Source organism: Salvia splendens, chromosome 5, assembly GCF_004379255.2.
Source record: "Salvia splendens isolate huo1 chromosome 5, SspV2, whole genome shotgun sequence".
Classification (NCBI taxonomy): Eukaryota; Viridiplantae; Streptophyta; class Magnoliopsida; order Lamiales; family Lamiaceae; genus Salvia; species Salvia splendens.
The window spans coordinates 16,770,665-16,784,045 of record NC_056036.1 but is presented as its reverse complement, the minus strand read 5'-3'; the positions used below and the strand labels follow the sequence as shown (position 1 = coordinate 16,784,045).

The window sequence follows — 13,381 nt, the reverse complement described above, 5'->3', positions numbered from 1 at the left end:
ATTACATACGTGTCTACGTACTATACCCTAGCCCCTAAGCTTATTAAACCCTTAGGGGAAACAAGAAACGTGTATCCAAACATCATAACATGGTACATCTTATTCGTATGCATTGCAGTTCACATATTGTGCATTATATAGTCAATTATATGCATTACTCGTGACCATGTGGTGCATTATTCGCAGATACCAAAATGTGGCAGTTACTTTTCCGTCAAATGTCAATAATAACCCTGTAATGCATACAACCACCTTCTATAATGCAACACGGAACCAGTTTTATAGAATCAATCTGATCCGTTGATGCCTTAGATCTAACGCGTAATATTAAGAAGAAAAAAGGATCTAAGATGTGAAAAGGAGAATAACGCTCCCCTATATATATAATATTTATATGGAAATTAATGTAATTTATAGACAAAATGCTAACTAGTCGATAGATGGATATATATAAAAATTAATAATATAGCAAACCATATCAAGAGTACTTTACTAATATCCCTTTACAAATTTTAATTTTATGGGATTTTTATAGTGATTAATTTTGTTTCATGATGTCTTTTTACAATTTTATGCTTTATTAAATCTTTATATTAAAAAGTATGAAGTATGGTGCGTAATGCTATCTTCAGAGTCAACGAAGAGATCCAAAAGTTCCAAGGGTATTACCTCCAGGAACAGTGGTCGGCGGGGAGCGGCATGAGAGAGGCCGACATCATCACGGCCACCAAGTCGACCTACCATTCAATGCATTACAAACCATTCAAGCACATCGGCGTTTGGCAGCAGGTGCGTAGAAATCCGAAGTACATGGGAGGTTTATCATCCTCCTCCAGCAAACGGTCGAGGTCGTTATCCCTATCCGACGGTGGCTCCGATGAGGTGGCTAGCCAGCTTTTCGGAGCTGACTTGGGTAGCGACGACGCCGGCACGAGCAATTCCCAACGCCGGCCGCAAGGAAGGAAGAAGGCGACGGCAAACCGTCGTCGCACCGAGACTCCATCCGCCCCCGCTCCCGCTCCCGCTCCCTTAGTGCCACCTCAACCCCCCACCAACTCATTGTGGACCATTTTGGCTCAACTCAATTTGGCCGATAGGTCTAGGATGACTCCCGAGCAACTTGATTCACATTTGGCAATGATACGGGGTCTCCGAAAAATATTGGAGATAGGGCCAGAGGATTAGTCTTCCACGGGGGTATTTTTAATTTTTATGATTTTAATTATGGATTAATTTTTATTTTTTAGGATTTTAATTATGTTATTTTTATTTTTTAGGATTTTAATTATGTAATTTTTAATTAATTATTAGGACTTTAAGTATGTAATTTTTAATTTTAGGATTTTAATTATGTACTTTTTAAATTTTTTTATAATTTGTAATAGTATTATGAGTATTTTTAATGCATTTTAATATTGTGAAAATGTTTTTATTTAAATTGAATAATAGAATTATAAGTGTTGGTCTTGTACTATTGTCTAAGAGAATAAATGGGGATATTCTTACACCCGAGAGCATGGGCAGATCCACATTAAGACACACAAGGAGCTCAAGCCCCTATTAAAGATTTTTTTTTCCTCTCTTCTATAATGTTCAAATTTATCTAAATTTAATGTATATTGTTATACAAAAGCCCTATTAATGACATAAATCATCTAAAATATACTGCTGCTTTCAAATGAGTAAATATCATATTATCTACCTATGTTTATTCTGTGTTAATTATTACAAGAATGCCTATTTTTCATAGAGGAATTGCGGAAATGGGATTCCACTCAATGTCAATACCCAATTCAACAACTGAGTTTTTTTATTATAGCAAATCTACCAAAATATGGATACTCAACTAAATCCGATTTGCTTTAACTAATACCCATTATAATCGCACAAATCTCTACTAATATTCAACAGTTGAATTCTACACCAAAAATCACCAAATCAAACCAATAAACTCTCGGTTATTCATTGTTAAAAAATCACAAATAAAATCAACTACTCTGGATCAATATACAACTATACAACAAACCATATAGTAAACGTTATAAAAGAGCATTACGATTCCTCACGATTCCTCAATCAATCGGCTAGTTTATCAGTCACTTCAAACTAGTTTCAATTAAAAAAATACAGATTAGTAAATCGTTTCCATGAAAGTTCACTTGATTCACTAAACTATAATTAATTCAATATTATCAAAATAAATACAATTAATTAATAAAAAGAAAAAGAAAGAAAGAAAAGAAAAGAAAACAAAAAGAGATGATATTTCTCATACCACAACAACCACACCGGTTAGTAGTGCTTTGTAGAAACTTTCAAAACCGCGTGTAATAACGTCTTCACTCATCACTATTCAAATTATCCATTCATTTTATTAGCCATCTGTTTCCAGCTATGAATTATTTTACATTTCAAAACTTCCCACCTACTTATTTACTTCACCTTTTTGTTCACAAACGCGGTTTCCATTTGTCACTAATCACTATTAGAAATCACATTAATTACTTTCTTTGTTTGTTTATAATTGATCGAAATGGATTAGATTAATAATTGAGACTATGATTAATTTTCCATAGCACAATTTATGTCAAATATTAAATAAAATTGCAAGAACTACTATAGGAAGATATTGGCCACCCCAACTGCGTCCAACCATGCAAATGATTTGACATTCCACTAAACGCAGCTTCCTATAAAACTTCCAAAAAAGAACCAAAATCTATACAATTCAACACCTATTAGAGTTGCATATTAGAAAAATCATCTCTCAATCAAAAGCACAAAAACATAGATTTTGTACCAAAACTTGTGCAATGGCCCTTATCAATATCATACCTATTTTGGTGTTGGTGATCACTTTGTTTGCATCAGCATCTGCCAACTTCTACCAAGACATGGACATAACATGGGGCGACGGCCGCGCCAAGATCCTCAACAACGGCGAGCTTCTCACCCTCTCCCTCGACAAGGCTTCAGGCTCCGGCTTCCAGTCCAGGAACGAATTCCTCTTTGGAAAGATCGATATGCAGTCCCCGGAAACTCAGCCGGAACTGTAACCGCATACTATGTAAGTTCCCGCCTCCATCCTCCTCCATACCAAACACCAAACACCAAACAACACTCAAATTAATTTTTCTTCTTCCTTGGCAGCTCTCTTCGCAAGGGGCGACGCACGATGAGATAGATTTCGAGTTCCTGGGAAACCTAAGCGGCGACCCTTACATTCTACACACTAATGTGTTCAGCCAGGGGAAGGGCAACAGAGAGCAACAGTTTTACCTCTGGTTCGACCCAACAACGGACTTCCACACCTACTCAATCCTCTGGAATCCTCATAGAATCATGTAAGTAGAAGAGACATTTGTTTTGGGCACGAGATTTAAGAAATTGATATGTTAAAGGTTAAAATATAGATAATAAAGTAAAAGAGTGAATAAAGCATGAGACAGAAATATACATTAAATTCAATTAATTATGCAACTCATGACATTTTGGTTGGGTTTCAGATTTTCAGTAGATGGCACTCCCATCAGAGAATATGTTAAGAGCACGATTCTCTTAACGAAGAAAAACCTGCGATTTCACTCGCAACACACCAATCCGGCGCCCCGATCGTTGGGGTCGGCGGCTCAATACGTGGCTGGCGCGGAGAACTTCCTCCGTCGGCAGTCTTCAAGGTTTGATAAGGAGTATTGCACAAGTAATGTGGGCAAATTATATCTTCATTAATTTTGTTGAATGAATAAAACGATAACAATCTATCCTATTTATAATACTAGAACTACTAACCTAACTTAATGAACAAGAAACAAATATAAGAAAAGAAGATATGCAAATCCCTAATATATCTAAACTAAATACTAATAATAGGCTCGTAACAACTCCCCCACGGTTAAAATCCACCTTGTCCTCAAGGTGGGAACCACGAAGCAACAGAGAGAGTTGAAAGCAGAAGCTTCGGCGAGGCATCTCCTCCTGGATCAAACACACACCAAATAGGTGAACGTCTCCCATCATCTCGATACAAAATCAACAAAGGAGACCCAATGTGGTCGGCAAAATTCCACGCCACAACGACAAGCTTGTCCACGCCTCCAAGAATGTTCGCAACCATCATGTCATTGCGCGGAGGGATCAACCTTGCATCGGTATCGAGCGATGTCGATCGATGATTCATACTTGGTACATCACCGACACAAGCAATGACGGGCAAACCGGTGTAAGCACCATCTCCTTTATTGCTCCAACAATTTCCAACATTGTTGGATGACACTTGAACAACATTGAGTGAGGCGACGACCTTCTTCACTTCATTAGTGGAATCGTCCTCCTCTACATCGTTCAACAATGCCTTTTCCTCCTCCTCTGTACTCATATCGGGGCTGCGCGGTGGGCAGATTTCCACAAAAGATGACACTTGTTGGACTTCGAGTCTGCCATTTCTACCTTTGCTAGATTGATGCTCTATCTCTATTAACTCATCATCATTATAAATGGTCTTATCACGATCCTGAACTTGTGCAGCTTGCTCCATGTCATACCCGACGCCCTTGATATCATCGTCGATGATGATCTCACTAGCCATAAGCAACTCACTACAAGTTTGGTCAGTATGATCGCCATCTACATTGTGATCCGTAACAACAATAACTGTCTGTTGGACTTCCTCGATTCGATGAAGTCGCTGGTTATCGGGCTCCTGATTCACAAGAGAGTTCTCTGTTGTGCGTTCGGGTTGTCGCTGGTCTAGGCAGGTGTTAATGAACTTCCTTGTCGTCTCAAATTGGGGCGCTTTCATGGTGAGATCCTTTGGCCTATCGGTTCTCACGGTTCCGTGATTCGGACGGTTGATAGGGGAGCCCCAAGACGTGGGTTGCTGATAACTCCTAAAGCCCCTATCAGGTCCTTGAGGGTAGCGATCTGCCGGCCTATCCCAGCTCGAGCCATGCCGCGAATCAAGGCAAGCGCGGTAGGGGGCTGCTGCTGTACCGTGTCGTGGAGGGCGGCCCTCTGGCCAGTGTGTCACGCGAACGGTACCTCGTCGACGCCGAATATCCCAACCACGGTCACGCCGGCCGTGGTTGAAATTCCGGGGGACATCCTCGTCGGCCGTCCATACATCACGCTGGAAGCGATATCCGTCCAATTCCGCATAGTCCGAGAAATAGAGCTGATCCGGTTCGGGAAGGCGTCTGGCTTCCAACCTATCAACCCTTCTATCCCTCGCATCCAATATAAATTCCAATTGATCAAATCTTGCCATAATTTTGTCCAGCGCCGACACGGTAGATTCAAACGCCCCCGATACATTGCGCGTCGCGCTGCTTGAATCCGGGTCGTAGCGCCGTATCCGCTGCGATCCGTCACCGATGCGGCCACTCGCCGTGAAGCGTCGGAGCTGATCGGCCATGGTTGAGCTCTGGATGAAAGCACCAGTTGTTAAGAGCACGATTCTCTTAACGAAGAAAAACCTGCGATTTCACTCGCAACACACCAATCCGGCGCCCCGATCGTTGGGGTCGGCGGCTCAATACGTGGCTGGCGCGGAGAACTTCCTCCGTCGGCAGTCTTCAAGGTTTGATAAGGAGTATTGCACAAGTAATGTGGGCAAATTATATCTTCATTAATTTTGTTGAATGAATAAAACGATAACAATCTATCCTATTTATAATACTAGAACTACTAACCTAACTTAATGAACAAGAAACAAATATAAGAAAAGAAGATATGCAAATCCCTAATATATCTAAACTAAATACTAATAATAGGCTCGTAACAGAATACAAGAACCCAGACTCAGTAGGAGTTGCGTATCCGAAAAACCAGGCAATGAGGATATACTCGAGCCTCTGGAACGCGGATGACTGGGCCACGAGAGGAGGCCTTGTGAAGACAGACTGGAGCCACGCTCCGTTCACAGCCTCCTACAGGAACTTCGTTGCCAACGCGTGTGTTTGGTCGTCTGGTTCGTCTTCGTGCACCAACGATCCATCTGCAAACGCGTGGCTGAACGCAGAATTAGACAAGACGACCCAGGAAAGACTCAAGTGGGTGCAGCAGAATTACATGATATACAACTACTGCTCTGATTCTAAGCGCTTCCCACAAGGCTTCCCTCCAGAATGCACCATCAACACCACAGCATGAACAAGATTAAACACACATGAATGATGCACTACAACTTCACTGCAAATTATCAATAGATATATACAATTCTTTCATATTTTTTCCCTATGTATCATGTGCATTCCTAATAGTATGTATGTTTACATTATCTAGTAATGAAGAATTATAAGCAAACAGTTTATGATAGTCCAAATAAATAATTTGCCATTAATATTTATGATCGTATAGATTTTATAAGTAATGAATTCATGTAACATTATTATAACATATAGCTACATAGAAATAGAAATGATATACTTCAAACCTTATGTGCTCCTTATGTCGCATGTTTAGTGTTGTTCTAAATTCACAAAATTCATAAAAATCAAAGCTCAATTTGCTCATTTTCTCTGCGATTTCAAATAAATCAATAAAATGACAGATCGAACTGTGATTTGTATGAATTTTATGAAATTAAAATTTTCAATAGCCTTATATAATGTATTAGAATAAAAATAAATATATAAATCGAAACAAACAATACTAAACATGGATCAAATAAGAGTGCTTCTCACATAAGGTATGTAACATATTATTCCTATGTAAGTCGTATATTCAGTCAAAACATACTCTCATTATAAATTACTACCTCCGTCCCCCAAATATTGTCACACTTTGACCCAGCACGGGTTTTAAGAAATGTAATGGAAAGTGAGTTGCAAAAGTTGGTGGGATATGAGTCCTATTTTTAAAGTATTAGTTTTATAATAAAATGTGAGTAGGAATAGGTTAGTGGAATATGAGTCTCACTACCAAAAATGGTAAAAAGTGAAGTGTGACAAACTTTTAGGGACAGATCGAAATGGTAAACTGTGACAAACTTTCAGGGATGGAGGTAGTATAATTAGAGTGATGCAGTAATTGATTGAAGTAATAGTACTCCCTCCGTCCCACAAAAGATGTCACACTTGTGGGACGGCACGAGATTTTAGGAGGTTTTATTTTGTATGTTAAATGGAAAGAAAAAATGTAATTTTTATATTTATGTGAGAGAGAATTTTTTTCAAAAATGGAAATGTAACATTGACTCAACTTATTTTAACACAAGAAATTCCCGCAAGTGTACGAGGCTAGTGTAGCACAAAGCAAACAAGAGTATCGTATCCCACAGAGACAAATTGTATAAACTCAAGTACCACGGACCGATATTAACTACTATCTAGACAAAACAAAGGTTTGGTTTTGGTATGTAACTATTAAACATAAACAAAGTAAAACAAGAGACAAAAGAGCAAGTTTCAAATAAGAGAACGAGGTAGAGCTTTGGATCCAACTACAACGAACACAATACGAACAATTCAACACCTTCGATTACCCAATTGAAGTCTCTAGGATTACTAGGAAAGCCGCTAGTCTAGGCTAAGCCCTCTCTCGAGTGCACTCAACCCGTTGTTTAAACATTAATATTGAAGTCTCCTTCCAATACTTCACAATTAACTCCATAAAACAAAAGGCTGAAGCCCTCACTCTAGAATTCCTTTTCTCGAATGTAAATTATCTAGGTATTGTTCATTTTTATCAATCCTAATTAGGTATCTCTCGATTACTCAAAACTAGGTCAACAAACCCAATTGGTAGCTAAGCAATTGAATTGAAAAAGCTCAAGAATGAAACAAAGAAATCACAAGAGCATAGATAATCAAAAGTCCTTGAATTAATCAAAAGCGTTCATTGTAGTCTTCACCAAAACTCTACAAGAGATTTAGCTACTCATATTCAACACAAATTCACAAGATAAATCCATACAAAGTGAACTGAACATAGGAAAACTAATAAAGATACTCCCAAGGGTGGATTGAATGGGCAAATCGTCTTTGTCTTCAATCTTGTCGAGGATTGGGACTCCTTGTCTCTCAAATCCGCTCTCAAACCTTCAAAACTGCTTCTGGGCGTGTCTAATGTGTCAGGTGTCGAAGACCTAGGTCTCTTTTATACCCGGGGCAGAAATAAAAACAATTACAATGTTCCGCACGAATCGCCCAGCAGGGCAATTTTAGGTCACCAGAACTCCCGGTCGGGCGAACTCTCTGGAATCCCGATTCCTTCTTCAAAACGCCCGGTCGGGCGTTTGTTCCTAGAGACAGCGCCCGGTCGGGCGAATTCTCTGTACTCCGAGCCCCGAACTCCTTTTCAACCCATTTTCACCTATTTTAACTACAAACACTCGATAAACTCATCAAAACACCTAAATAGTGGATAATGGATGCAAACTCAAGTAATATGCTACAAAACACTGAAATATTCACGTCAAACATCCAAAATACTTGCTAAACTACGAGTTTATCAAACTCTCCCAAACTTAAACACTTGTTTGTCCTCAAACAAAAAGTAGAAAACAGAGAATAAGAACTCGTGTAAGTATGTTGGATTGTCATTTTTGCCTCAGTAATAGAAATCAGAATCATCATGTATCAATAACTTCGCATACAGGTAAACCAAATCGAACATTACTTCAAGCTACTAGCATGTATTCCACTTTGTCAATTTACCCTCATAGGATACGTATAGTGGGATTTTTTTTCTTTATTTTTCCCTCACTCTCAAAGTGTATATGTATAGTATGAACCTCTCAAATCAATCAAAAATGTATAGCTTACCATAAGCTTGCTCGAAGTCTAGACTCTCCTCTACTATGTTGTGACTACAGATTTAGGATCCAAAAGGTCTTTTCCAAAGGTTGTAATGTAAGGTTCTTTGGTTATGTGAGGAAAATTTGGCCAAAGTGACTATAATCCCGAAATGAAACTACGATTACTCCACCCTTGCGCACTGCAATTCTTAGCTAGTCCTAGGCTTTGCCTAGACTCTTCTCAACTCCCAATTCCCCAAATTTTTGCTATAACAACTCTTATTCATTTTAAAAAACTACACATTTCTCTCTCGTTTTTTTTCGATACATGCTTTGCATGTTATTCTCTCATTCCTTTTTGCTACAAACTTCTCCTTTTTCCCTCTTTCACGTGACACAAGGGAACCCAACCCAAATTATTAGCTACCAAAGAAACGGCTTTTAGGCTCAAAGTTGGCTAACAAAAGATTATAATTTGTAATTAGGATGAAGATTAAGATGAGGGTAGAAGGGATATCCCAACGTCTTCTCCTATTTCTATAATCACTATGTAGACTCAAGGAGACCGAGAGCAAGTTCTAGAAACATATAACATAGTTGATGAAAAATCACACATTTTGGAAAAAGATATGGGCTCAATCCTCACATGATATTTTTCTGCAAAAGACAAAGCAACGAGCAATTCACTTTAGGTAAATCACAAGGAGGAAATACAAGTTACTTAGCTATATCAACAAATTTTCACAAATATTTTTAAGCCAGTTCTCATCATAGGCAACTCATCCAACAAACCTACTCAATTCATCCCCAATTGTCTCCAACTTCCGATTCAATTTCACCCAATGGAGTATACAAAAAGAAAACAAGACAAAAAGAAAAACGCACACCAACAGAACACACACTAGAAATGCTTCACAAATCATCAAAACAAATAGGGTACATGCCGGGGTCACTCAAATCAAGCACTAAATGCATAAACCAAGCACGAGAGAGAGAGGTAAGAGGGAATCCACTAGACACCCCCAAACTTATTCCAAGCAAAGCCAGGATAAGTTTGAAAGAGAGTGGATCTCTCGTTGACCTTCAATGCGGCAGAAGGGGCTAGAGGTTCGTCTATGCGTCAAAAACGCCCGGTCAGGCGAACTTTCTGGACTCCAACCGCTTTTCGTTCCTTCTGCTTTTCACCCAACCGAACCTATTTTCCTGTTACAACAACTATTAAACACTATGAAACTCCTAAAAAGAAAAAAAAGTACCTACTAGGGGTTGCCTCCCCCATAGTGCAATTGTTTAACGTCATTTGCCCGACGGTCTTCAAGCTTTCACTCAATGGTCCAACCTCACTCGGATAATGTCATCGGGGCTCGTCTTTGCTTTAGCAGCCAAATAGAGCTTGTGTAGCCGCTTCTTCCACCAAGTGGCCTTCACATCTCCAACAACACTTCCTTTACATCCTCCATAGTCCAATTTGGCCACCTTCTTCTTTTTACCCCCCAAACTGTGTTCGTCTTCAAACAACCAGTCGGGGATAAATATTTCCTCCAGAGGTTTCTCAACCTCATCATTCTTACCCTTCACATGTGTCACTTGTATCATCTTGCACTCTTCAACTTTCAAGGGCACCTCTTCCACTCTCTTGGACTCTTCCATTTCATGGCGTTTCATCTTGTTCAAAATAGAGAGAATGACCGTCTTGTTTCCATTCCTAAGAGTGAGTTCTCTCTTAGTGACGTCAATTAGAGCTTTCCCGGTTGCTAGGAATGGTCTTCCAAGGATGAGAGGGACATGTGGGTCCTCCTTTATGTCCAAAACAACAAAGTCCACGGGGAAGATAAAATCATTCACCCTTACCAATACATTCTCAAGGAGTCCATTCAGGAATTTGACGGACTTATTCGCCATTTGGAGGGTAATGGTAGTTGGCTTCAAGACACCAAACTTCAACTTTCGGAAAAAGCTTAAAGACATGAGATTTATGCTTGCCCCCAAGTCACACAGGGGCCTTAGTTTGCCTATCATTCCTGATCACACAAGAGATGTCTCCCCGGATCTTTCATCTTTGCAGGCATCTTTTGTTGGATGATTGCACTATAATTCTCGGTCAAATTTACGGTTTCATAATCAATCAACCTCTTTTTCTTTGACATTATCTCCTTCAAGAACTTGATGTAACCTGGCATTTGTTGGAGGGCCCCAATAAGTGGTATGTTGAGGTGCACTCTCTTGAAGATCTCAAGGAACTTAACAAACTTCTCATCCAGCTTCTTCTTTTGCACCACTTGAGGAAAAAGAATTTTTACCTCTTTTGGTTTAGGAGAAGCAATTGCCTCTGGTTGAACCTCGGATTGCATAAGAGGTGATTCCACCTCAATCTCCTCTTCTTCTTTCTATTTGGGCACTTCATTAGCTTCCACCTCGGGCATAGAGGACTCTCATAGCTTGTCCCACTCCTTAAGTAGATTGCTTTGCAATCTTTTGGATTTGGAATTGTAGTACTTGGGAATTGCCCCGATTGATGCATTTGTCCCATGGCTTGGGCAATTTGACTCATCTGTGTCTCTAGGCTCTTCATATGTCCTGCCATGCCGTGCATATTATTCTCAACTTTCTCTAGCCTTTGATTGAAATGCCTCATGTTCTTGTGTGACTGTGTCATGAATGCATTCAGTATGTCCTCTGAACTTTTCTTCTGCGGCTCAGTGATCATCCCTTGAGAAACTGTGAACCCCGGTGGTGGTTGCAGGACATTGTTGGGGTTCCCATACGATAGGTTAGGATGCGCATTGTTCTCAAAATGGTTGTAACCTCCACCCCCTTGATTGGGGCGGGAGTTGTTATAGTATCTATTGCCCCCTTGGTGGATATAGTTAACATCCTCTGCACCCCATTGCTGCTCCTGCACCGCCGGTCCCATCCCCATGAGATCTAACTTCTTGTGGATGAGCTCCATCTGTTTATACATACTGTCCATATGGCTGCTCTCTGCGGCAGAGGCTACCCTGTGTACTTTGCTCCTCTCGTTGTTCCAGCCTTCATCATTAGAGGTCACCCTCTCAATTACCTCCATGGCCTCTGCTTCTCCCTTCTTTAGCAATGATCCCCCTGCACTCAGGTTCAGTTCACGCTTTGCTTCAGGCAGACACCCCCTGTAGAATGCTAAGACTTGATGCGTCGGATTCAGCCCATGATTGGGGCACCTCTTCATCAGCCCCTTGAATCTTTCCCAAGCTCCTCGGATACTCTCTTGGGGAGTCATCTCAAACGAAATGATTTCTGACTGCCTCTTCAACGCCTCACTCGGTGGGTAGTATTTTTCTAAGAACTTTTCCACCATGGCCTCCCACGTGCGAATGGAGTTGGGTTCCATACTGTCCAGCCAATCCTTGGCATCATCCTCCAGAGAGAAAGGGAACACCCTTAATCGAATCTGTTCATCTGTGACTCCATTTATCTTGGTCGTGTTGCACATCTGGATGAATTTAGTGAGATGCTTGTTAGGATCCTCTGTGGGTCGGCCCCTAAAAACATTGTTCTCAGCCATCTGAATTAATCATCTCCTGAGTTCAAATGTGTTGGCATTAACATTGTTGCCAACGGCTGGGTTTGCCACCCAATGATAGGCATACATGTTTTGGACAGGTACCTCATTTTGCCTTTGATCTAACCGCCTCTGCAAGTCTTCGAGTTGTTGTTGAAGCTGAACATTCGATGGAAGAGGTGGTGGATCATCATTCCCGTCTCCGTTCTCCATCAGGACAGGAGAATGTGGCTCAAATTGAATAGGGGAGTGAAATGGTGACGGAGTAGGTGACGGTGATTCTTGAACCGGTGAAGGTGATCATCTCTGGACCGGAGAAGAGACTCAGATCCTTTGATTTAGCCTTCTCAAAGCGTTTTTCCTTGTTGGATGCTTCGATCTCATGATCGATAGGCTCTAAAGGTAGACCCCTAGAGCGTGTGCGCATACAACATGAAACAAGAAAACTCAATGTGAGAGCTCAAAAATAAAATAAAAAATTAAAGGGATAAAGTCTAAACTAGTAATCTCTATCTTTACCACGATATTGAGCTATATTAACACAAATTGTCCCCGGCAATGGCGCCAAAAATATGACTCAACTTATTTTAACACAAGAAATTCACGCAAGTGTACGAGGCTAGTGTAGCACAAAGCAAGCAAGAGTATCGTATCCCACATAGACAAATTGTATAAACTCAAGTACCACGGACCGATGTTAACTACTATCTAGACAAAACAAAGGTTTGGTTTTGGTATGTAACTATTAAACATAAACAAAGTAAAACAAGAGACAAAAGAGCATGTTTCAAAAAAGAGAACGAGGTAGAGCTTTGGATCCAACTACAACGAACACAATACGAACAATTCAACAACTTCGATTACCCAATTGAAGTCTCTAGGATTACTAGGAAAGCCGCTAGTCTAGGCTAAGCCCTCTCTCGAGTGCACTCTACCCGTTGATTAAATATTAATATTGAAATCTCCTTCCAATACTTCACAATTAACTCCTTAAAACAAAAGGCTCAAGCCCTCACTCTAGAATTCCTTCTCTCGAATGTAAATTATCTAGGTGTTGTTCATTTTTATCAGTCCTAATTAGGTATCTCTCGATTACTCAAAACTAGGTC

General features: G+C 40.2%; 1 protein-coding gene and 1 pseudogene across 1 annotated transcript; one reads left to right on the top strand and one right to left on the bottom strand.

Annotated features, from left to right (window-relative positions):
• Positions 1-2,760: 2,760 nt before the first annotated feature.
• On the top strand, positions 2,761-6,224 carry LOC121804882 (annotated as a pseudogene).
• Positions 6,225-10,749: 4,525 nt separating this feature from the next.
• LOC121803910 lies at positions 10,750-12,485 on the bottom strand. Its single transcript, XM_042203483.1, has 3 exons — positions 12,378-12,485; positions 11,231-12,275; positions 10,750-11,117 (listed from the first exon to the last, which is right to left on the bottom strand). The coding sequence occupies exons 1-3, from the start codon at positions 12,483-12,485 to the stop codon at positions 10,750-10,752; spliced, it is 1,521 nt and encodes a 506-aa protein (XP_042059417.1).
• Positions 12,486-13,381: the final 896 nt, after the last annotated feature.